Here is a 27,067-nt window from a genome sequence, read left to right on the forward strand (position 1 = left end):
GCCTTTATCTTTGTGAATTTTATATGCTCTATGCTCGGGATGTTCAGGGGGCTCGGATTTGCCCGGACAATAATGGTTGATCAGTCGATTAAGTGGTGCACCTGGAATGTCAAGGGGAGTAATTCGCCAGTCAAAAGGAAGAAATTATCATCAAATCTCAAGAAAGAAAGGGTTGATATAGCTCTCCTACAGGAGACACACTTGTTGGATAAAGAACACTTGAAATTACGACAGGGTGGATTTGATCAGGCCTTTTTTTCTTCTTTTAGCTCAAAACGCAGGGGAGTTGTTATTCTTGTTCGGAAGAATTTCCCTTTCAAAATACTAAATCAGATAAAAGATGAATCTGGACGATATACTCTAATTAAAGCCCTTATAAATGGAGAGGAATATGGGATTTTAAATTAGTATTGACCCTCGGCACATCCTTTTAAATTTATAACGGAAGCCTTCTCAAAATTGATGGCTCTCGGTGCCCGTCATACAATTATAGGGGGAGACTTTAATTGTATTATGGATCTGGAAATAGATAGGATTCCCAAGTGTACTGCAGGAGTATCTCCCAGATCTAGACAATTGGTAGATTTGAACAAAGAATTAGGATTAGTAGATGTATGGAGATGTCTTCATTCACAGGGCAGAGATTTTTCTTTTTACTCCAATCCACATAAATGTCATACCAGAATTGATATGTTTTTTGCCCCCTCGATTTTTCAAAATTCCATATCATCCTGCAAAATAGGTAGTATAGCAATTTCTGATCACGCTGCTGTATATATGGAAATCAAGGCGAGGAACAATGGGACATCCCTCGGCATTGGCATATGGACCCCTTCCTGATGAAAGATAGTAAATTTGGAAAGTACATCTCTCAAGAATTTAAAACTTTTTTAGAAATTAATTTAGGTACGGCTAGCAACCCATCAATGATGTGGGAGATCATCAAAGCTTACGCGCGAGGTTTGAATATCTCATACTCAGCGACCCAGAGAAAAAATTAAAGGGAGAACAACAGCGTCTGCTCGAAGCTCGCTTAAAAGCAGCTGAAACAGCACACACTAATAGACCTTCTATTATCAAATTGCAAAGAATTACGGCCCTTAGGACAGCGCTAAACACCACGCTTACCCAAACAGCTAAGAGGGAAATATTATTTGCAAAACAAAGGTTATATGAATTTGGCGACAAACCGGGAAGATACTTAGCATTTCTTGCAAAGAAAAAAAAGGCCCCTCAAACTATCATGTCTATCAAGGAAAGTACGGGTATTTTGACTCATGATCATAAAAGGATGAACGCAATCTTTCAAAAATTTTATTCTGATTTATATAAATCGCAGGATTGTGAAGACAGGACTAGGAGGATGCAATCATTTTTTAAAAGTTTGACCTTTCCGGACCTAACTCCGGAATAGGTATCAGTCTTAAATGCTCCCCTAACAGTCCAAGAAATACTTGACGCAATCAGGCAACTTCAGAGCGGTAAGGCACCTGGCCCAGATGGCTTTCAAGCTGAATTCTATAAAGAATTTACAGGAATATTGGCTGGTCCACTTATGGACATGTATAACTACACATACAGTCAGGGCTGTCTCCCGCCTTCGTTGAAAGAGGCAAATATCTCTCTTATCCTTAAAAAAGGAAAGGACCGAGAAGATTGCGTTTCATACAGACCAATATCCTTGCTAAATGTAGATTTTAAAATCCTTTCTAAAATGTTAGCATTGAGACTAGAAAGGGTATTGCCACATATCATAAAGGAGGATCAGATGGGGTTTATTAAGGGCCGTAGATCATCCAATAATATGAGAAGGGTTTTGAATATGATTCAAGCCTACCATCAGGGAAAGATACCAGGAGCAGTAGTCTCATTAGACGCGGAAAAGGCATTCGATAGGGTTGAATGGTCATATTTGTTTTACACATTGGAAAGGTTTGGCGTTGGAAAGGTGTTTACCAAATGGGTCTCAATATTGTATAGTGATCCCAAAGCAGTTTTGGTTACCAATGGATTAGGCTCGGATAGCTTCAGTGTGGATAGAGGCTGCCGTCAGGGATGTCCTCTCTCGCCATTGTTATTTACGCTAATAATTGAACCACGAGCAGAAGCTATATGGGCTGATCCTAATATAACGGCCCCAAGGATTGGTACAGGTAAACATAAAATTACCCTTTATGCAGATGATGTTCTTCTATTCCTCAGTAATCCTCTGATGTCCGTGCCTCGCTTAACCCAAGTTATTAATACATTTAGTGCATTCTCAGGCTATAAAATTAATTTCTCAAAATCAGAGGCTATGCCAATGGGTGGCCTTGCTACGATACCCCACTTAGTGGACGGATCCCACTTTCCCTTTCGGTGGTCCCTGGAGGGTATCTTATATTTAGGCATTTTTATTGCCCCATATTTGGTCAGTTATACAAGGCTAACTTTGTGCATTTACTGGAAAGGATAAGGCAGGACCTCCAGCGATGGGGAGACCTTCCACTTTCCTGGCTGGGTAGAATAGCACTAACTAAAATGAATGCCCCGTCTCCTGTACCCTATGAGAATGCTTCCGGTGATGTTGCCAAGGCTGGCACTACATAAATTATATGGCTGGTTGGGTTCCTTTATCTGGAATCATAGATGGCCCCTCTTTAAGCTGAAGAAGCTACAGCTTCCACAGGCAAGGGGAGGATTGGACTTCCCAGATTTTAGGAAATATCAGTTAAGTTCCCTATTAAGTTACATAGCTGATTGCGGGTCAGACAACACCCAATCAATCTGGCTGGGCATCGAGGCTTCTCAAGTAAAATGCCCACTTATTAACCTTTTATTTTCAGACAAGAGGAAAATCATTACAGATCACTGTAAAAACCGTATAATACTAAACACAATTAAAGTTTGGAATATAATGCGGCAAAATGAGGGCAACTCACATAAAACATCCCCCTATGCTCCAATAGTGGGAGCATGGGGATTTCAACCGGGGTTTACAGATGCCACTTTTAAACTCTGGAGATCCATGGGTATCTCATGTTTAGGGGACCTATTTAAAGAAGGGGTCCTGATGTCTTTTGCGTCAGAAATTCAGATTACCTAATGGAGACCTCTTTCGATACTTCCAAATTCGAGATTATATACAGAAGACTATTATATAGTCTTTATAAATCAGATAGAGAATGTAGAGTGCTACGGCCAAGGGGGTATCTTCCGTTAGTACTATTTATCATTTACTACATGAAGAAGTGTCGGGAGATATGGACAATCTGCTTAAAACATGGGATCAGGATTTGGGACTAGAAATCTCTATAGAAATGTGGAATGACATTTGGGAAAACGCCAGAAGAATCACCATCTGCAACAGAACTCAGGCTAACCAGCTGAAGATACTTCATATGACCCATATAGCACCGGATAAATTGTCAAAATTTAAGGCAGGAGCATCTCCAATGTGTCCCAAATGTAAAATAGAGGTGGGCACTCTTGTACATTGCCTATGGACCTGCCATAAGATCCATAGATACTGGACTAAAGTAGCAAGTACCCTGACAGAAATTTTAGGAAAGGAAATTAAAGTGGACCCTGTATCTCTCCTTTTGGGCTTTCCGAACTTACCCTCCCTAGATATGCACGGGAAGAGATTCTTTTCTATTCTCTCTTTCTGTGCAAGGAAAAATATTTTGGTAAACTGGGTGGCTGAGGGCCCCCCTGGACTTTCAAATTGGCACAGATTAATTATGGAATGTATTCCCCTTGACTTCCTTACAAACATGGTGCACGGAAAGACCGAATTATTTCATAATATATGGCAGCCCTTCTTGAATTATATAAATACAGATATTTCGGCTATCCTAACAAGGGCTTTTATTTAATTGAGATTGCAAACCTGGCTGGTCCGGGGCCCCTTGGGAGAGGAATCCCGCACGAATACAGGTTTTGTTATATTTGATGTTAACACATTCCGAGCACGTATCTCACTATCCAATTTCTGTGTTATCCATTGGGTTTTTTTTCTTTCTCTTATTTGAATAATGTAAGAGACTTAATTATGCACTCTGGTTAGTTGTAGGTTAGATTAGTAGTTAGTTGAGTTTTGTTTTTTTTTCTCTCGGTGTTTTTCTTTTGTTAAATTTTGGTTATTATTTATTGAAGATTTAATTGTATATCAATGTTTGTACTTGAGAGTTTTTTTTATTTTTGTAAACTTGTAAAAATGTTAAATTTCCAACAAAAATATCTATAAAAAAAAGATATAAAAGGGACCCAAGGGGCAACCTTTTCACACAGAGGGTGATGCCAGAGGCATGTACAATTACAACATTTAAAAGACATCATCTGGATGGCTATATGTGTAGGAGGGGTTTAGAGGGATATGGCCCAAGTGCTGGTAAATGGGATTAGATTAATTTAGGATATCTGGTCAGCATGGATGAGATGGACCGAAGGGTCTGTTTCCATGCTGTACGTCTCTATGACCCGGTATAGGATTCACTCATTAACAATGTTATGAAGTTGCTTCATATTTAATCTTGCTTGGAGGCCTTAAAATTTGAAGACGTTGGAAAACTGATTTACTTCAAATCTTGTGGAAATACCTGGAATGCTCCCTTTGAAATAAGTTACTGAAAAGTCACTGTGGGCATTGGAGAAGTTTTTTTTAAAATACAAGGTTTCATCGAAACCACACGACTGGCCATAACTGCTTATTCTGCTGTAGACCCTGCTGGTGCTGAGTAATGACTAGATGGAGTATGCTTTGGTATCCAAAATTAGCTGGGAACAAGCCTGAATGGAAGGGCTGCCAAATTCATGTATTCTGCTTTTGAAAAGAAAATTCTTTTGTTGTATTGGGGGAAACATATTTGCCCTTTTGAAAGGGTGAATGAAGAAAGAAGCATGGTCAGAGGGAGTAGAGACTTCAGCTGACTGAGTACATGTCGAAATTTGGTTCAAAGTGGGAATCTGGTGCAGAGGAGCTTTAAGTTACTGTAGGGAATAAGTCTCCAAGGCATTTAGTGAACCGGAGGGAGATAAAAGATATCTTCAGGGAGACCAGTGGTGGTGTGATATCACAAACCTCAATGTGATGAGAGTGTAGGGACAGCAGTGAATTGGTCAGTAGTACTGGGGTACATTTATAGTCTTCAACGTAAAAGTAAGGTCTTCAGTTTGTGGTAACAACTCTGGTATTTTTTCTCCATTTTTTCTTAAAAGTAGCTTAAATGTAAGATTTTAGAAACAAAAATTACAAAGAGGTGAAAAGAGTAAGGATTCTAGAAGAATGAATTTCTTTTTAATGGTAGCGATGGCAAGGCAAATGATGTGTTACTGCTGCAGCATGTACAAGCTGTTGGACGCTAACATATTACAGAGTGAAAACTGTTTTGCAGCTTAAGAAACTCCAGATCAGAATTAAGAAGCTAGAAGCTGCAATGCTGCAGACATTGTGCCACAGAGAAGGGCAAAATTACCTGAACACTTTGTTCTAGTAGGCCATCACATCCATCAGATGAGGAATTCAAATTTGGTGTGTGATCATCTACGTGGTGTGACTGCAGATGAACCATGTATTGGGACCAAAGAGATAGCTTTTGAAGTGGTTTGGCAGTCACTGATGCAATGTTATCCGTCATTTATTCATTCGTGCAAATTGGAGATCGTTGGCTAGGTACTTATTACCATTTCTAGCTACACTTAACAAAGTGGCAATAAACTGTCTTCTGGAACCACTGCAATCCATTTGATATAAGTAGATACTCAATGCTATTAAGGATTTCCAGGATTTTGACCCAGCAACGCTGGAGGGATAGCAATATATTTATAAGTTAGGATGATTAGTGACATGAAGGAGAACTTGGTGTTCCCAAGCATCTGCTGCCATTGTTCTTTTAAATGGTAGAGGCCATATGTTTAGAAAGTGCTGTCCAAGAAGTTTTAGTGAATTTTGACAGTGCGTTGTATAGTTAGTACACAGAGCTTTACTGAGTATCAGTGGCGGATGGAGTGAATGCTTGTGAATGTGATGCAATCATGCAGCTGTTAGTCACAAATGTTGTCAGGTTTGAGGTTAGTTAAAACTGCATTCACTCAAGGAATGAAGCATGGATACAGGGTTTCCATCAAATCCCTGACTTGTGCGTTGTATATAGTGTCTGTTCTTTAGGGGAGACCAATTAGCAGCAGCATGATTCATAGAAACATAGAAGATAGGATGAGGAGGCCATTTGGCCCTTCAGGCCTATTCATCACGATCATGGTTGATCGTCCAACTCAATAGCCTAATCCTGCTTTCTCCACATAACCTTTGATCCCATTCACTTCAATGCAATATATAGCCACCTCTTCAATACATTCTATGTTTTGACATCAACTAGTCCCTCTGGTGATGAATTCCACAGGCTTACCACTCTAGATTACTAACAATGTGGAAACAGGCCCTTCGGCTCAACAAGTCCACACCTACCCGCCGAAGCGCACCCACCCAGATCCATTCCCCTACATTTACCCCTGCACCTAACACTATGGGCAATTTAGCATGGCCAATTCACCTAATCTGCACATTTTTGGACTGTGGGAGGAAACCCACGCAGACACGTGGAGAACGTGCAAACTCCACACAGACAGTTGCCTGGCTCAGTGAGGCAGCAGTGCTAACCACTGTTACACCCACTCTCTGGGTGAAAAAATGCCTCATCTCCGTGCTAAATGGTCTACCCTGAATCCTCAGACTGTTCCTGGTTCTGGACACACCCACCATCAGGAACTTCCTCCCTGCGTCTAACCTGTCTAGTTCTGTTAGAATTTTAAGTCACTATGAGATCACCCCTCATTCATCTGAACTCCATCGAAAACAATTCTAACCTCGTCAAATTTCTCCTCATATGTCAATCCCACCATCCCTGGAATCAACCTCGACAAAGTGGCAATAAGCTGCCTTCTGGAACCACTGCAGAAGTATCCTTCGCTTCACTCACTCAAGAGCGAGTGCATGCTTCCTCAGCAAAGGAGACCTCACCTCTAGGTGTGACCTCACCAACAGCCTGTATAACTACAACAACACATCCCTGCTCAGGTACTCAAAACCTCTCGTAATGAAGGCTAACATACCATTTGACTTCTTTACCACTTGCAAACTTATCTTCAACGACTAGTGCTCAAGGTTACCCAGGTCCTTTTGCACACTCCCTTCTCCCAATTTACAGCCATTCAGGTAGTAATTTGCCTTGTAGTTTTTGCTTCCAAAATGAATAACCTCACATTTATCAAATTATACCGCAACTGCCATGATTTGCCAATCCTAGCTTCTGACTTCTTTCATAGACACGGTATTTATAAGGTTAGTCCAGTTCAGTTTCTACTCAATGGTAACTCATAGGATATTTGATAGTGGGGGCCACATGATGGTAATGTATTGTATGTCAAAAGAGTCATGGGTTAATTCTCTTGTTAGAGATAGTTACTGTCTGGCACTTGTGTGGTGTGCAAGTTATTGGCCAATTGTCAGCTCAAACCTGGATATTTGCTCCATTTGCATAAGGACTGCTTCAGCATGTGTCATCGTGAAAGGTGCTGAATTTCATACAACCATCAATGTACATCCCCACTTCTGACCTTGTAATGGAGAGAAGGTCACTGATGAAGCAGCTTAAGATGGCTAGGCCTAGGATACTACCCTGATGAACTCCTGCAGAGATATCCTGGAAATCAAACGACTGATCTCCAATAATCATTACTGTCTTATGTGCCAGGTATGACTATAACAGGAAGACAGTGTTTTCTCACCGATTCTCAGACTCAAGTTTGATAGAACTCGGAGTCATAATTGGTCAAATGCAGCTGTGAGGTCAAGGACAGTTACTCTCATCTTCCCTGTGGAATTCAGTTCTTTTGTTCATGTTTGAACCAAGTTTGTAGTGAGGTCAGGAATGAAGTGGCCCTACCAGAACCCAAAATTGAACATGAGCGAGCAGCTTATTGCTCAATAGCCCTTGTTGGTAACACTTTCCAATACTTTACTACTGATTGAATGTCAATTCATGGGTGTTAAGTGGCCAGTTTGTGTTCATCTTGCTTGTGTGTGCAGGACATACCCAGGGCAATTTTACACACTGTTGTGTCGAGGCTAGTGCTCTCGCTGTACTGGAACAACTTGGCTCAGGGGCACAGCACATTCTGGAACACATGTCCTCAAAACCATTACCCATAACTTTTGCAGTATCTTGCATCTCCAGCCATTTTTTGATGTCATGTGGAGTGAATCAAATTGGCTAAAGACTAGCATCAGTGGTGCTGGAGCCCTGTGGAGGAAGCAAATGTGGATCAATGGACGGCATGGTGGATCAGTGGTTAGCACTGCTACCTCACAGCACCAGGGTCCCAGATTCAATTCCAGCCTTGGGCAACTGTCTGTGTGGAGTTTGTACGTTCTCCCTGTGGCTGCATGGGTTTCCTCCGGGAGCTCTGGTCTCCTTCCACAGTCCGAAGATGTGCAGGTCAGGTGAATTAGCCATGCTAAATTGCCCATAGCGTTAGGTGCATTAGTCAGAGGGAAACGGGTCTGGGTGGGTTCTTCGGAGGGATGGTGTGGACTTGTTGGGCCGAAAGGCCGTTTCCACACTGTAGGGAATCTAATCTAATCATGCACTCAGTACTTTTGGTGGAAGAAGGTTTTAAATCCTTCAGCTTCCTCTTTCACTGATATGCTGGGCTCCTCACCATTGAGGATCATTTGTGGGGCCAGTTCCTCCAGTGAGTTGATTTTCCACTACAGTTGGAGGTGTTCAGGACTTAGATCTTATTTGCTGATTGTGGAATTGGTTAAAAATGTCAATCACCTGCTGCTTCTACTCTTTGTCATGCAAGCAATTTTATTTTCTACTTCCACAAAGTTGGCACTCAATTTTAGGTACGCCTAGTTCTGTTCTGGGCAGGCTCTCTTCCACTGTCCATTGACCAAGAGTTGATCCCTGACTTGGTGATAATGGTAGAGCAATGGATATACCTGACCACAAGGTTGCAGAACGCATTTATGTATCATTCTGCTGCCAAAGGCCCACAGTGAATCATGGATGCCCAGGCTCAAGTTGTTATATTGGTTTGAAGTCTGTCCCATTTGAAGCTAGTCACATTTCAAACAGTGATAGTGGCAAACAATATAACAGATGGTCTTAATGTGAAAATGGGGCTTTGTCTCCATAAGGACTGTGCAGTGGTCACTTTTACCAATACTGTCACGGACAGATGGATTTGCAGCACAAGATTGGTGAGGTTGAAGTCAAGTACATTTCTACCTCCTTTCCTCATTAACTGCCACAGACCCAGTCTAGCAGCTCAGTCAGCAGTGGTGCTAACTGTGCTCGTCTTGGTGATCAATATTGAAATTCCAACAGCCAGAGTACATTCTGCATTGTTGCCATCCTCAGTACTTCATCTAGGTGGTGTTAGACATGGAGGAATACTAATTGTTTAACTGGCCGTGGTAATCAACAGGAGGTTGCCCTTATTTGACTTAATACCATATTACTACATAGGATGTAGAGTCAGTGTCACATTCCCAGGACAACTTCTTCCCAACTGTATATCGTTGTGTGCCACCTCTGCTGGGTTGGTCCTCTTGACAGAACAGGACATATTCAGAGATGATGATGATAGTGTTATCTGGAATATTGTGTGTAAGCTACAGTTCTGTGAGTATGACTGTGTCAGATTATTGCTTCATGAGTCTGTGATTCAGCTCTGCCATTTTTTGCGGGATGCCCCCAGATATTTGCAAGAAGGAATTGGCAGTTTGTTATGGTCACTGGTGGGGTTTTCAATGTATATATCAATGCCAATACCTGTTTCATCCCTTTCTGAGACACTTTAATTATAGGTATAATCAAACGGAATGCCAGGCCATTTCAGAGGGCTCTGGCTGGATTCAAATCAGAGTTCCACTAACATTGCCAGAGTTTCTCGATTTCTCATAATACTACCACTATGCCATCTCCATCCCTGTACTAAACAGCCAAGTAATATGTAATGACTCTATTTAAATTCATCAAGATTGAACCTATCTACCAAACAGACTTTTTATGGATGTCCTTCTTCACGTGATATTTGTCACCTAGACTGACACCAGCAACTAGAATTAGTGGCAGTGATTTATATGTAATTTATGTAAAAATAATTTAAGGTTTCCCAGAATTTTCCAGTAGAAACCAAGAATATGAAGACCACATTTTCCTCCAAACTCCACGTAAAAGCACCTTGTAACCATCAGAAAATCCTTTCTCATGATATCACACGCTAACTCCCAGATAGGAGGAGAGCGGAAAGGCAAGGTGCAAAACAGAGAAAGAAATTACCAGCAACCTGAAGACATCAGATGAATTTTTAAAAAGAGACCAAGGAAATCATAGATCTGAAACAGTGATGATTTTTCTCTAAAGATGCTGCCTGACTACAAAGTATTTCCAGCATTTTCTGTTTTTTATTTTAGAAAGTGACCATAATTGTGATTTGCTATATGCAATGTCTCTAGAGATCAGCCAGTTCTCTTGGATTTCTTGCAAGTACCAAGAAGCTTTCAAGTAAAGCATTAACTGTTTATGAAAAGGGAAACAAAGCACTTCTGCAAGTTAACTTAAAAGGGAAGCCACTAATCACTTCTATGAACAGTGTTAGTTTCAACAATGTTTTTTTTCAAAGTTTAGATAGTCTAATGCCTACCTTCAGAATTCAATGTAATGAGTGTAACATTTGGGGCCAAGTTCTGACCACCTGATTGACCACTATTTGAAACGGTGTCACTTGCTTCAGATCCACTTTCAACATCTTCTGTATGGCTATCTTCATGGCCAGGAACCTTCACAATTATTGTGTTTTGTCGCCTCCCTGGCATTGAACTTAATTGTCCCAAAATAGGAAAAAATACAAAAAGTAATAAAGCAATTTGTTAGCCTATATGTTACTGACAGATCAACAACAATCAAAACAATATTTAGGGATTTATCATTCATCATATGATTTGCAAATTGTTAACATTAATTCTAAAATAATTCTTTCTCACTAGCTAAATTCCATGAAATCATATAAACATAGTTCATAACTGTATATTAAAAAGAATCTGCAAAGACTTGACAGATGTCATACATTTTCACATTATTGTGAACCAATCACTTTAATTCTTTCCTCACATCCAGGATTACAGAAACCTTTTTTTTTAAAGGAAAAATTAATTAAATGTGTTTTAAAATAACTGCAACTTACTTGTGACGTACAAAGAAACTGCAAAAAATATTGTGTAACTACGTTTTTCAATTTAAGAGTGCCAGAAGTAATGCGTGATAAGATTCATGATACAAGTCAAATGCTTTCAGAAATTCATGCTTTATATTCTACATAGCAATTACACATATTACTTTCCAGACTTTTACTTTTAAGAGAAAGTTTTGTGAAATCTATGATAGTGGAATATGATCAGCATGTTACATGTCTTTTGAGTTTTCATTTCAAATTTCTGTTAATTTTAAAGTATGTTATGAAGAAACAAATTGCCATTTGATAATAAAGATAGATTAAGTTTCAACCTTCATTATGCATTAGGAAGCAACATACAGACAAATACTAAGTGTGAATTCACTAGGTTAATTCAGAGTATGGAGACCAAAGATAAATTTTAAAATAAATAATGATTGATTGGAAGTTAGTGACCAAATATCAATAAGTTTGCTTAAACAGAAATTGTTTCCAGTTCTTTGAAACTATGCTTTTGCAGAATGTTCTGTTGGTCTATGAAAAAAACATTTGAAAAAAGGGCTGTCTCAAACTTGAATTGAGGCCTTCAAACCTAGCCTCCACTATACCTTTCAAGATTTAACTCCATGTTGAATCAGCTCGAGAATCAAAATGTGCAGTACCAACAAAACTATAGCATTTGCTAATACTCGTCATAGGATGCATGTTAACATAATTCTTTTCCATGCTTGATATTCAGCACACAAAATGTCTGATCCTAAATGATAAAGAATATTACTATGGTTGTAGAGTTTTTCTGCTATTGGAGATTTTATATAGAAGCTATCAAAGCTATCAAAATTACATTTGAGAACTATTGCATATAATTGCAACCATCATGTAGGATTTCATATTTCACTGTTAAATGCAGATGACTTTCTAACCAAAATTAGAATTATTTTCAAAATATTAAAATTTTATCAATTATCTTAAATCAGACATCTTAAATGAACAAATTATAACAATAATAGCCTACAATTTTCAATTAAGAATTCCCTCAAAACATTAAGGAGATGAATACTTGCTCAATTTTTTAAACAGTGGCTTAATATGTATTTTTGGGGACAGCCACATCATAACATTGCCAGAGGGACTCGAAGCAAATCCGCAAAAAAAAATCAACCCTGAGAATGGCAAAGAAACCAGCATTGGTGATTTCAGGCTGTGATAATTTACTGAAAATACCTTTAAAGAAACAAAGAAAGGCAGAAAATCAAGTGTTTCGCTGAGGCAGGCCAAAGAACCTTTCCGGCAGGAAGACAATATTGCCAAAGAAGCCTTCAGCAATGAGCAGAAAATCATGGCATTGTTTCGTTGTTCCTTGGACCATTACACAATTTAATGTACACCAAAATACACAAAGAGTCAGATTACCCCAAAAGTTGTGCAATGTGAATGAAGAGCAGGAGAAGGAAAAGACTATGAGGCCACCAAAGCCTGTTCCACCATTCAATACGATCATAGCTGATCTGACTGCGGCTTCAACAAGATATTCCTGCATATCTCATGATCTGGAGATGCCGATGTTGGACTGGGGTATGCAAAGTTAAAAATCACAACACCAGGTTATAGTCCAACAGGTTTAATTGGAAGCACCACCTGATGAAGGAGCAGCGCTCCAAAAACCAGTGCTTCCAATTAAACCTGTTGGACTATAATATCGTGTCGTGGGATTTTTAACCCTGCATATCTCAATAGCCTTCAAATTCCTGTTTGTCAAGAATCTACCTCTGTATTAAAACTATGCAATGATCTTGCCTCCATCATTCTCTAGGAATGAGTGTTCCAAAGACTTTGATCCCTCAGATAAAATGCACCTACCTAATTTAATCTTAAATAGGAGACCCCTACTTTCAAATGGTACCTTAGTTCTAGTCTCCAAGAAGGGAGAGCATCATTTGTGCATTCACCCTGCTAAGTCCCATCAAGATTTTACATATTTCATTAAAATTTTCTTTCATTCTTCTTAACTCCAATGGAAATAGACCCAGCCTGTCCAAACATTTCTCAGTCAATAACCTCTTATCCCAGATAACAGTCAAGTGAATCTTTTCCAAACTGAATCTTCTCCAACTAGATCTATTTGTTTAAATAAGGAGACTAGTACTCCAGATATCGTCTCACCAACGCTCTCTACAACAGTCACAAAACATTCCTATTCCAAATTCCATTTCCCTTCCAATAAACGACATTCCATTTGTGTTCTTAATCACTTGCTGTACCTCCATATCATCTTTTTGTGATTTTTGTACCAGGACACCTTTGGCTCTCCATACCTTGGAGTTCTTAAAGTTCTCTTCATTTAAACAATATGCAGCTTTTTCTATTCTTCCTGCCATTGTGCACAAGTCCACACTTAAATGACATTATGCTCCATCTGTCAAATATGTGCACATTCAGTTATCCTGTCTCTATCACTTTGCAGGCTCCCCGTGTCCTACTTATGATGATAACCTTCTTAATACCAGATCCCAGTAATTTTCCCATAACTGATGTTAAGCTAAATGGCCTGTATCTTTTCATGCTTTTGGTCTCCCTCTTTTCCCTTTCTGAGCACAGGAGTCACATTTGCTAGTTACCAACCTGATGGGCTCTTTCTAGAATTGTGAAAAGTTAAAAACCAATGCATCTGCCACCTCAGAAGCAACTTCTTTTACAACAAGGTGAAGTCCATGGGAAACTAGGGACTTGTTTGATTAGGTCTTCATTCCCTTTCAAATTCTAATTCACATTTATATTAGAACATAGAAACATAGAACAGGACAGCACAGAAGCAGGCCCTTTGGCCCACCACATCTGTACGGACCATGATGTTATTCCAAAAAATAACTGCTCAGCCTGCGCATGGTGCATATCCTTCTGTTCTCTGCCTGTTCATCTGTCTGTTAAAACGCCCCTTAAATGTGGCTCATGTCTGCTTCTACCGCATCCCATAGCAGTGCGTTCGAACAGGATCTGGACCAGATGGGCCAATGATCTGAGAAGTGGCAGATGGAGTTTAATTTAGATAAATGCGAGGTGCTGCATTTTGGGAAAGCAAATCTTAGCAGGATTTATACACTTAATGGTAAGGTCCTCGGGAGTGTTGCTGAACAAAGACACCTTGGAGTGCAGGTTCATAGCTCCTTGAAAGTGGAATCGCAGATAGATAGGATAGTGAAGAAGGCGTTTGGTATGCCTTCCTTTATTGGTCAGAGTATTGAGTACAGGAGTTGGGAGGTCATGTTGCGGCTGTACAGGACATTGGTTAGACCACTGTTGGAATATTGTGTGCAATTCTGGTCTTCATCCTATCGGAAAGATGTTGTGAAACTTGAAAGGGTTCAGAAAAGATTTAAAAGGACGTTGCCAGGTTTGGAGGATATGAGCTATAGAGAGAGGCTGAACAGGCTGGGGCTGTTTTCCCTGGAGAATCGGAGGCTGAGGGGTGACCTAATAGAGGTTTACAAAATTATGAGGGGCATGGATAGGATAAATAGACAAAGTCTTTTCCCTGGGATAGGGGAGTCCAGAACTAGAGGGCATAGGTTTAGGGTGAGAGGGGAAAGATATAAAAGACACCTAAGGGGCAACTTTTACACGCAGAGGGTGTTACGTGTATGGAATGAGCTGTCAGAGGATGTGGTGGAGGCTGGTACAATTTAAGAGGCATTTGGATGGGTATATGAATAGGAAGGGTTTGGAGGGATATGGGCGGGTGCTGGCAGGTGGGACTAGATTGGGTTGGGATATCTGGTCGGTGTGGACAGGTTGGACCGAAGGGTCTGTTTCCATGCTGTACATCTCTATGACTCTATGACTTTGTAAAAAAAAACACCACCTCGCACATCTCCTTTAAACTTTACCCCTTTTTCCTTAAACCTATGCTTCTTAGTATTTGACATTTCCACTCTGGGAAAAAGACTGACCATCCATGTCTCATAATTTATTTCTATCAAGTCCCCCCTCAGTCTCCAACACTCAAGCAAAAATAATAAAGCAAAAATAAAATAAACTCTCCTGACAGCGAACACAACTTTCTGGTAAACTTCTTTTGCACCCTATCCAAAGCCTTCACATCCTTCTGATAGTGAAAACCAGAACTACACACAACAGTCCAAATGTAGCCTAAAGTCTTACACAACTGCACTAAATCTTGCTAACTTTTATACTCAATGCTCTGACGATTAAAAGCTCTACCATTTAATCCACTTGTGTTGACACTTTTAGAGTTTCACTGTACTTTCCTTTTATATTTGACCTCCTGAAATGCATAACCTCACACTTGTCTGGATTAGACTCCATCTGCCATTTCTTGCCCAACTTTCCAATTGATCTTTTTATAATCTTCCTTACTATCCATAACTCCACCAATGTCGAAGTTGCCTGCAAACTTATCAGACCACCTACATTTTCATCTAAAATCATCTATATATATATTACAAGCAAGTCATCCCAGCATTGATCTTTAAGCAACACCACTGGTCACAGACCGCCAGTCAGAAAAAAACACTGCTCTACAGCCACCCTTCTGTCTTCTATGACCAAGCCAAGTTTATATCCAACGTGCCAATTCACCAACTCCCCATGGATCCCATGGAACTTAATCTTCTGACCAGCCTACCATTAGCGACCTTGTTAAATGCTTCAATAAAGTCCATGTAAACAACATCCACTGCATTAGCCTCAATCATCTTCATCACTTCCTCAAAAACCTCAGCTGAGTTTATTTCAGGAATGTTGTTTGTATTCTCTACAATGAAGACAGGTACAAAACATCTATTTTATTTAATTCCCATTTCTGTATTTTCCATTATTAATTGCCCAAATCTTCTGTAGAAGACAAAGATTACCTACTCTTTTCCTTGTAAATACTCTATTATTTGTCTGTTTTTATATTTTAATTTGTTTTCTTTTGAACTCCAATTTCTCCCACCTTATTAATCTTGTAATCATTCTTAGATATCGTTTATACTCTATCCAAATTTCTGACCTGTCAGTCATCTTTGCAGAATTATAAATTTGATACAGTTTCAACATCCTTTATTAGACACAGATAATGCACCGATGACCTTTTGCCAATTTAATTAATCTAACCTATATGTAAATGAAAATTTTCAATTACTTTCTCTGTACCCTTCTGATCGGCCCATTATTGCTTCCTGCATATTCTGTCAGAGTGAGATTGTTAGGGTGCCTATCAACCACGCCTACAAGTAATTTCTTACCTGTACTCAAACTGATTGTATATCTTGTTCTGTACAACTTAGATTGTCATCTCTCTTTATTGTCATACTAAGTAACAGAGCTCCATCTCCACTTTTACGTTGATTACTATCCTTCCGAAAAGGTACATCCCGTTGAATATTCAGATTCCAGTTGTTGTCATCTTGCAACCATCTTTCTCTAATGACTGCCAGATCATACATACTTATTTTAACTTGTGCTGTCAATTCATTAGTGTTACAAATGAGACATGTGTTCCGGCTTTTTCATTCTTTTTCATTTCATTTTTTATTATTTTTGTAACCTCTAGTCTTACATGCTGAAACGGTTTCCCAATTTCTGTAGAAAAGTCAACAACCTGGAATATTAGTTGTTTCTGTCTCCATAGATGTTGCATGTCCTGCTGAATACTGCCAAAATTTTCTGCTTTTATTTAATTATAATTATATAGTTGAACTAAAATTCTTAAAGCATGTCACTAAGTGGACTCGTAAACAAACTTCATTAATTGTGATGCAACAAGAAAATGAAGTGAAATTTTAGAGTTTCACTAACTTGCTGAGAATATTGTCCAGGGTGTCTGTTCCTCGAGCTAAAGATTCTTCTTGTCCAGCAACTTTGGAACTAATTGGATTCTGTCGATCACTATTTAATATTACAGTGGTTTGTGGTACTGTACTGCAAAAAAAACAAATAAAAGATAAGAATAACAACAGAAAAATCCAAAAAACAAAATCAGAGAATAAAACATAATTTGACAAGTAAATACAGAATATGTTTTTAACAAAATATATACCCAGATCATGATTTTGAGAAATATGATTGCTCATGAAAAAAATAACAGCATCTACCTGAATATTATTTCCCCTATTTCACTCTTCTGTAGACCTCTGTAACTATAAGATGCAAATATCTATTTGCCAGCCAGAACTGCTTCAAACCAGCAACTCAAATTTTAAAATAATTTTACATAAAAACCTTGAAATTTTATAGTTTACCCAGACATTGGCAAAATATATGCACTTAATCATGAAGTCATTTGAGAATCATTATCAGAATGTGGGCTGGGTGCTGACAGGTGGGACTAGATTTGGTTGGGATATCTGGTCGGCATGGACAGGTTGGACCGAAGGGTCTGCTTCCATGCTGTACATCTCTATGACTCTATTAGCGTTCTTTAAATAACTGTGGCAATACAATGAAACATATCACAAATATTCTAGGATACTGCATTAAAAATAATGGGGGATGTTGGCTCAATTCCAAAAATAGTTTACTCTCATTTCTAAGAACCCCTTCAACTAGATTTATGTACATACAATTTAGGGACAAAAGTAGTTTGCTTGGCCCTTCAAGCCTGCTCCACCATTCAACAAGATCACAGGGGTTATCTGTTTGTGTTTACAATTCCATGTTCCCATCTATCCCCAATTATCTTGGATTCCTTTGTCAAATAACTTATCTTCCTCCACTCGTGCTTCCAACACCTTCTAAGGCGGACAGTTTCAAAGTCACATAACTATAACCATGAGGCAAGAGCTCATGAAATCTCAGCCCTCAAAAGCCAAACCCCAAATTGTAAAAATTGTTCCCAGTTTCTAAATTCAACTATGAAAGTAAACATCCTATCCAAGTCCACCTTCTCTACAGCAACCAGATCTAATACACTTCAATCAAATCATCCCTTGCTCTTCTGAGCCCTGATGAAAATAAGATCAGTCTGTTCAAACTTTCTTCATAAGAATACTAGCTTATTCTAGACATCAGTCAAGTGTGTGTTGCTGGCAAGGCCCAGCAAGTCAGGCAGCATCTGAGATGCAGGAAAATTGACATTTCAGGCAAAACTCCTTCATCAGAAGGGCTAATCAGGAAGGGGGGCTCATTCCTGATGAAGGGCTTTTGCCCGAAACGTCGATCTTCCTGCTCCTCGGATGCTGCCTTACAAGCTGGTCTTTTCCAGCATCTGCAGTACTCACTTTGGCCTAGGTATCAATCCAGTAAACATTCTCTGGACCAGTTCCAACGCATTTACACACTTGCTTAAAACGAGGAGACCAAAACTGCGCACAGTATTCAAGGTGTGATCTCACAAATGCCTGAAACATAATCTCCTCACTCATGTGTTCAGTTCCTCTCATAATAAAAGGTTAGTATCCCATTATTCTAATAGTATTAAAATGACGTGTGTATGGTTTTCAAATGATATTCAATCACATAAAACTTGTGGTTAAAAGACCTGCAGCTTTATCAGTGCCTGAAGAAAACAAATTTCACAGTGGGATTCGGCCTAGGTCTTTGAGATCCACTTCTGCAACCACAGGCTTGATATACTCTGGTTTGTAAACACTACTAATAATTATGCAAGTTATTATCATCTCTCCTTGGCATCTTACATAAACAAAGAACAAATATTTTGACAATTCCAGAGACAATGCCCATTTCTCTTACCCCACCTAACAAGAAGGGCATTCACTATTTGGTTATAATTTAGAACCACAGAACTTTGATAATATGCAAAATTTTACCCAAAATTCAAAGCGATGATTCAGTTATTAAATATTCTACCAAAATTATAAAAGCTTAATCATCAGAAATAGAGGTTAAACCAAAACGAGGTGATTTTAGGATGCTTTGACATTACACAAATTCAGCCAACAATGAGTTACTGTTATCCAGACTTTGATAGAATTATAGTATCTAAACAGCAGGACGTGTGTAAAACTAACAAACAGCATAATGACGATGAAAATGTATGTTGATGAATGGACATTTGAGTTAAGAGTTTATTTTTGAGCCAATGAAACATGCAAACCACATCCTATGCATGTTATGACAGCATCCGTTGAAAGACTTGAGTGTTAATATCTCAAGTTGAATAATGACTTTTCAGTTCCAAAAAGAGAATTATTCCACTCAAAACATCAACTCTTTCTCTCCCCACAATTTACTTTCAGATTTCCAGCATTGGTAGTTATTTGGCTTATATTAACCTGTTCATCAGGGCGAGACTGATTTTTTTTTAAAAAGTGGGATACTACTATCACATTTAAAGTAATCTGATTTCAATGTTGCCCCATAAAATATCTTAAACAGAAATGTTTGATATCAAAATATATATTTGTTGCATACAGTATATGTGCACTAAGGTTTTAGATGAACCTTTGATAAATTAAATAAATAATTGGTTCAGCAGAACTACTTTTAAGTACTAAGTAAAGTTTTGAAATTGAGATGCAACATGTACAATTTACATGGCTTTTAATGTCATTTGCTTTGGGGTTTGGATTTCGAACTCGTGGTTTATATCTATAAAGGTATTAATGATTAACACAAAGTATTTCTGTAGCCATACTGACTTCTTTTAATTAACTTTTAAACGTAAAGTCATTTCATTTTAGGTTGGTCAGTAAGATGTCAGTTTTGTGTAGAAACTCTCTGATCCAACAATCACCTAATCGAGTTGCAAAGAAATCCAAAAAAAAAACACAAATTGCTGCAGAATGTCTACAGGACTGGCAGTGTCCATGCAGAGAAAGCAGAGTCTGGACCCAAAACCTTTACCCAAAAGGTGTCTTTGCAGACATGGATTCAGAAGTTTAAAAACAACATTAATTAAAACAAGTATAGTCTGAATTTGTATACCAATTATCAATTTGCACAGTTGGTAATTACAAATACAGCAATGATATTCATCATACTAAAATGATAAGCTCATGATAACAAGCTTACCAGTACAACACAAGTAATGTCAGGAAAAGACAAAACAATCACTCAAAGCTGTTGCACATATTCATCTTCATGTGTAGATTATAAAAACTCCGACCTTTCGAACTCATGTAGCAGTTTGTAACTACTTGAACTGCACCCTATACAACATTCGGTTACTCTAAATGAAAAATTCATATTTTTATGGCACACAAATTGCCTGCAACACATTTTTCCAAATGTTTCCAAAGCATGTGGCTTACCTGCGAACTTTATTCCATGTCTGTGTTGCACCCAGAGGAGATCCTGCCACCATAGGGACCTGGATAGGACTATTTTGTTTATTAAAAACCAAGTCTATTTTCTCTTCAATAGCTTTGCAAGTTGCTTCCACAGCCTGAATTTTGGCTTCAATACTATCAAGACGCAAACAAATGGCTTGATTAATGTCAAAGAGAATAGACTGTAAACAGAAAGGAGAAAAATAACCCATTACATTTGCCAGTAAAGTGATGTAAAAAAATTATAAATTTACAACTTGCAATCTTGTTGAATGAATAAACATTTCAAATGCATCTGTTATTGAACATATAAATGATTCAACTTTGGATCCTTGTCAAATCTTCAAATTCATAAGTACATTTGGATTTTATCCGTTCGATGACAATGAGTACCATGAATCAGCCTCTTTATTTACATGGACAAATCTCTTGCAAGCTTTTATTCTAAGTTTAAATTCTAAGAATAGCTTCCAATTGAAAATCGAATCAAATAATTGGCTCAAAGGAATATTTGAGAAGTTGGAAACCAAAATGTGATAGCAAGAACTGAAATCAAGTGTCATAAGGTAAAGAGAAAATGCGTAAATATTTGATGAAGACTTTACAAAATTATTTGCAATGTTTTTTATAGAATTTAAATCAGTAGTTTTAACAATGACCATAAGAATATGGAGCAGAAATAGGCCTTTCAGCCCATCCAGTCAGCTCCACTATTCAATGACATCATGGCTCATCTGACAATCCTTCACTGGACTACCTTCAATGCCAGTGCAGCTTTCCTTAGATAAAGGACTTTAAAACTGTTCACAATATGGTTAGCACTACAGTCTCACAGCGCCAGGCACCCGGGTTTGATTCCAGCCTTGGGCAAATGTCTGTGTGGAATGTGCATGCTCCCCCCATGTCTGCGTGGGTTTCCTCCGGGTGCTCCGGTTTCCTGCTACAATCCAAAGATCTGCAGGTCAGGTGGACTGGCCATGCTAAATTGCTCCATAGTGTCAGGTGTATTAGTCAGAGAGAAATGGATCTGGGTGGGTTACTCTTCGGAGAGTCGGTGTGGACTGGTGGAGCTAAATGGCCTGTTTCCAGATTGTAGGGAATCTAATAAAAATAAAGAAATAAAAATATTCTAGCTGTGGTCTGACTAATGTCTTGTACAGTTTTAGCAAAATCTCCCTCTTTTTATACTCCTTTCCCTCTGAAAAAAAGGCCAACATTCCATTTGCCTTCTGTGTTACAGGCTGAACTCTGATGCTATAAATTGTGATTCATGGACAAGAACTTCCAAATCCCTCAGTTCTGCATCTTTCTGCAGTCATTCTCCGTTTAAATATTCTTCTACTCTTCCTACCAAAATGCATCACCTCACATTTTCCCACATTATATTTCATTTTGCCTACTCACTTAACTTGCCTCTATCCATGTACTGACTCTTGAAACATCCTCGCCACTTGTTTTCTCATCTATTTTGCGTCATCCACAAACTTGGCATTAGTACATTCAAGTTTGCAATTTAAATCATTAATATATATTGTCTATAATTCTAGGTCCAGCATTCATCCCTGTGACTAGTTACAGTATGCCATCCTACCCCAACACTATTTTATTAGTTTGTCAATTCACTATCCAAATGTTATTCTATTGGATTAAAACACTAGTAAAGTCTGTTCAAATGGTTCATCATTCAAGTGTCATATAATTCTAAATATGGCAAACAGAAACATACTCAATGGAGATCTTTTTTTCAATATGGAGACAGCACAACCATGAAGTTTCAAAATGCACTATTCAAAAATACATTACATCAGATGTTTCACCTAAATCACATAAATTTGGAATTACTTCCGCCATTTTGGATGATGATGTGTTTTGAGAGAAAATGAACACAGCTTTTTTTATATTAGACACTTACAAGTTTTGCTCTCCACTGGATATGTAGCAACATTACCACCTAGTGGTTTAAATTAAGTATAAAGTTAAAAATCTCAATACCAGTTATAGTCCAACAGGTTTAATTGGAGGCACGCTAACTTTCGGAGTGCAGCTCCTTCATCAGGCGGTTGTGGAGGACACAATTATAGGGCACAGAATTTATAGCAAAAATTTACAGAATGATATAACTGAAATTATACATTGAAAATACCTTGATTGACTGAACAGACTTTTGCTATAAATTCTGTGCCTTACAATTGTGTCCTCCTCAACCACCTGATGAAGGAGCGGCGCTCCGAAAGCTAGTGTGCTTCCAATTAAACCTGTTGGACTATAACTTGGTGTTGTGTGATTTTTAACTTTGTACACCCCAGTCCAACACCAGCATCTCCAAATCATAAATTAAGTATGGCACCAGCATTTAAATCAATGATCAATATTTGTTGGCAAAGTAATGTGCAGTTCTTGACACTTGCCAGTTTTAGAACACAAAAATACTCAGCTATTATGGCAAAGAGATAACGTAAGTGATGTAAATCATCAGAAATTACTAGGCGCCAATCCATCATTTGCTTTGCAAAACTAGAACCTTGCTGTGAACCTTCACCAGAGTTTCATAACATGCCAAATTTGTATGGAGTATGAAGTAAACTTGCCATAAGAAATTATATTAAGTTTTTAAACAACACACAAGATTTACGTTCCTACACTATCATTCAGTGGTGAAGATCCAGAGAGATGATAGCCTAGTGATATTATCGCTTGAACATTAATCCAGAGACACTGATCTTGCGACCTGGATTTGAATCCTGCCATGGTAGATGATGAAATTTGAATTCAAAAATATCTGGAATTAGGAGTCTAATGAAGTCCATGAAATCATTGTCAATTGTCAGGAAAAACCTCTCTGGTTCACTAATGTCCTTCACAGAAGGAAACTGCTATCCTTACCTGGTCTAGCTACACATGCCCCCTTGGGCAATTACGGATGGATAATAAATTTCAAAAATGTATTACCCAGAAATGCCCATATCCCACGAATTAATAAATAAATTTTTAAAAAACAAAACAAATGAATTTCTGGAGCTGCAAGAAATAATAACACGTTCCTAGACAAGGTTTACATTATTTCTTACTTCTCTTTTGGCACTTTTTCTCTCTGGATTATCGACTTGATTTTTCCATCTTTTTGTTGTTTCCTTTACACAACTTAACACCCTTGCAACTTATTTCCTTTCCATTAAGGAAATATATTGGTGGTCCTCCACCTGTCATTCACTAAAATCTCAGGAGCCTTATCATCATTGCACCATTCTATTAATTCACACAAAAAGTTTGAGCTGAAGAATGAGGAAATAAATGTGGAATGAGGAATTAAAGTGACAAGCTTCAAATATACCAATCCAGCAAATTCTACCTCAGTGAAACATTACAAAAACAATGGATTTCATGAGTCATGGTTCAGTGATAGTACTCCCACCTGAACCAAAATGTGGAGACTCAGAACTCACTTCAGAGATTTGATTACACAATTGAGTGGGTGCTTTGCAGTTCAAGGTAGCTAAAGGTACCATCTTCTGAGTTCCCAAATATTTGCCATTCCGCACTGGACAGAATCTAGATGTCTGCCAATGGGTCAAAGCATATTAACAGTATATTCATTGTCCTGGAAATGAACCTTCCAGCTCAGCGAGCAAACCTACATCCAAATATAAAATTATTTAGTGCTCTTATGATGCATTGGTAGTGTCCCTACCTCTCAGTCAGGATGCCCGAGTTCATATTCACTTGCTCCAGGTGTGTAACATCCCTGAACAGGTTGATTAGAAAATATTATAAAGATGACTTATAGGACCGTTGGTTAAGGAAGAGGTAGACACTTGTATTATTACATTGTTTAATTAAATCTAGTATTAGCATCTCATTTCCAACTTTGGTAACTTTGAGAAATTAAGCAACTACCCAAAACAGCTTTGACGATAATTTGGAAAGAGCATTAACCCTATATTTTTGACCTAGTTATTTGTGATCTGTCACAGAAATTAACATAACTCAAACTAAAGTTATGCTTTTCCTTTTTAATAGAATTTAATATTTTCATGCAATTGCAAAATGCAGACTTCTGTCTGTGATAAAGCATAATTCTGTATTGCATCTGGGTCATCAGTGTATTTAGAAGTATAGGTTGAATATTTCCACACGAGGAAGAAAGGAAAATGGCAAGGCATAACCAGAGGTCACACTGTGTAGCTCAAAACAACAGAGCCATTCTTCAGAGAATGACATGCAAGCCAAGAGTTGGGTGACTTACGTTATTTGACAATTTAATTCCAAATCAGTTTTTAACTTTTTACAGACGTCGATGTGCAGAGATAAGTCATGTTCAAAGGATTCAGGTACAAAACTGACAAAATGCAATACTCTATCAACCTATTTTGCCATACATTTAAGAAGTATTAAGCAATGACACTGATACATTACCTCGTAAAATCTTCATCTGACAAAAATACACACTCATTCAAATTTACCTTTACTGTAGAATCTTGCATTGGCTGCCCATTTGAAATGTCTACTCGTTGACGTTTTAAAGCTGGTTGTTCAATCCCATCCTCAGACTGATGATTCTCCAAAACTCCTGAAACAGATGGAATAAGTAACGAATGCAAATTATTTTACATGTACAAAGGCTTTCTGGGTTTCTTTGTCTTAGAGACACATTGAAACAATGAGTAGTAGGTCATTGAGCCCTATCTCACTGCTGATCTCCTATCTCAGTGCCATTTCCTGCACTCTCTCCATCTTCTTTGATGTCTTTAATAACTAAAAATGGATCAATTTCTTCTTGAATATACACAATGACCCTATCTCCACAACCTACTATGGTAGCAAATTCCACATGTTGACTACTATCAGTGATAAATTGTTTCCTCAACTCAGTTCTAAAAGGCCTAAACAATATTCTGAGACTGTAACCCCTGGTTTTAGACTCCCCAGCCAGGAGAACCATCCTCCCTGCATTTACTCTGTCTAGCCCTGTTTAAATGATATATTGTCAGTATCTGCAAGGGCGCCATTCCCAAGAACCTCTGTGGATGATGAAATTTGCAAGTGCAGTGTTCATTAAAAAGCGGTTAAAATTGTTACAAAATATTGCAGATAAGCAATTTTTGTCTGTAGCTGTTGATTTTTGTTGGTTTTTTTTCAGCAGGGATAGGTGACACGGGTGGCCCAGTGGTTAGCACTGCTGCCTCACAGCACCAGGGACCCAGGTTCGATTCCAGCCTCAGGCGACTATCTGCGTGGAGTATGTGCATTCACTCAATGTCTGCATGGGTTTCCTCCGGGTGCTCCGGTTTCCTCCCACAGTCCAAAGATGTGCCGGTTAGGTGAACTGGCCATGCTAAATTGCCCATAGTGTTTCAGGATTTGTAGATTAGCTGAATTAATCAGAAGACAGGTAAAAGTGATAGGGTAGGGGTATTGGTCTGGGTGGATACTCTTCGAAGAGTTGCTGTGGACTTGTTGGGCCAGTGTGGACTTTTTGGACCAAACTAGCCTGTTTCCACACTACAGGGATTCTATGAATTCACAGTTTGTGATTGTGCAGAGGATTCACTGTATGTTTCAATTAGATCCTGTTTCATTCTGCTAAACCTGAGTGAATGCAAGTCCAGTTGAACCAATCTATCCATACAACAGGTCCTGTTAATCCCAATATCAACCTTGTGAAGCTTCACTATACTCCCTCTATGCCAAATATATCCTCTCTTAGGTAGGGAGATCAAAACTGTCCACAATACTCCAATTACAGTCTTAACTGATACTTCAATGACCACTGTGGATCTCTAAGCACGATTTAACAACTGTGCTCTCTTTCTAACTGGCCCCACTACACAATCCCATCAGCATTGTTTTATTAAATACTAAATGAACAATGATAAGATGATATAAAAACAGAAATTACTAGAAAAGCCCACCAGATCTAGCAGCATCTGTGGAGAGAAATCAGTGTTAATATTTTGGGTTGATTCACCCTTCCACAACTGCCAGGCCTTTTGAGCTTTTCCAGCAATTTGTTTTTGTTTATTGTAGTCTGGAAACTGATAGCAAGAAAAACTCCTAAAACCTGCCGATTTTACAAAGCAAGTTCTGCAAGCTCTGTCCTCAAAATAAAACCCCTACCAAAAAGTCAACATTTTAGTAATACAAAAATGATTATTATTGCTCTCCTTGTAATTGGAAAACATATTTGCAGAAGCCAATGATTGTAACATACTCGCAACAGATCCTCCATCAATTGTATAAAAATTATGCAAAACCACTGGTATAAAAGGTGTGTAATTTACAGTTGTAAACTTTAATATTAGTTATTTATATGTTTGGATTTTGACTTCGTGGCATGTGGGCATTTGCTTGTGTGTGGGTGGTGTTTTAATGATTAACTTGTCAATATTTCTGGAACCATGGATTCTTTTCCAACCACTGTAAGAGATTGCGCTCTGGGGTGATAGAATGAATTTGGTGTCAATGTGAGTGTTTTACAACTAGATAAATATTGAAAAGTAAATATTAAAGTGAATATTAACTCACTTTTGATCTAGAAGAAGGAGGTTTTTATTTATTTGCTTAACCCTGATTGAAGTTGAACATGTGAAACAGGTTCTACTAAACAGAGTCTAGAG

General features: G+C 38.4%; 1 protein-coding gene across 2 annotated transcripts in view; it reads right to left on the reverse strand.

Moving 5' to 3' along the window:
* Positions 1-27,067, reverse strand: part of banp (BTG3 associated nuclear protein) — a 233,643-nt gene that overhangs the window by 157,667 nt on the left and 48,909 nt on the right. For both annotated transcript variants that reach the window (XM_072596119.1, XM_072596118.1), the window contains exons 3-6: positions 24,914-25,020; positions 20,436-20,635; positions 17,023-17,145; positions 10,696-10,871 (exon numbers count right to left, since the gene is read on the reverse strand). In XM_072596119.1, the coding sequence (XP_072452220.1) occupies positions 10,696-10,871; positions 17,023-17,145; positions 20,436-20,635; positions 24,914-25,020 (606 nt within the window). The remainder of the gene's footprint in view (positions 1-10,695; positions 10,872-17,022; positions 17,146-20,435; positions 20,636-24,913; positions 25,021-27,067) is intronic.

Source organism: Chiloscyllium punctatum, chromosome 26 (genome assembly GCF_047496795.1).
Source record: "Chiloscyllium punctatum isolate Juve2018m chromosome 26, sChiPun1.3, whole genome shotgun sequence".
NCBI lineage: Eukaryota > Metazoa > Chordata > Chondrichthyes > Orectolobiformes > Hemiscylliidae > Chiloscyllium > Chiloscyllium punctatum.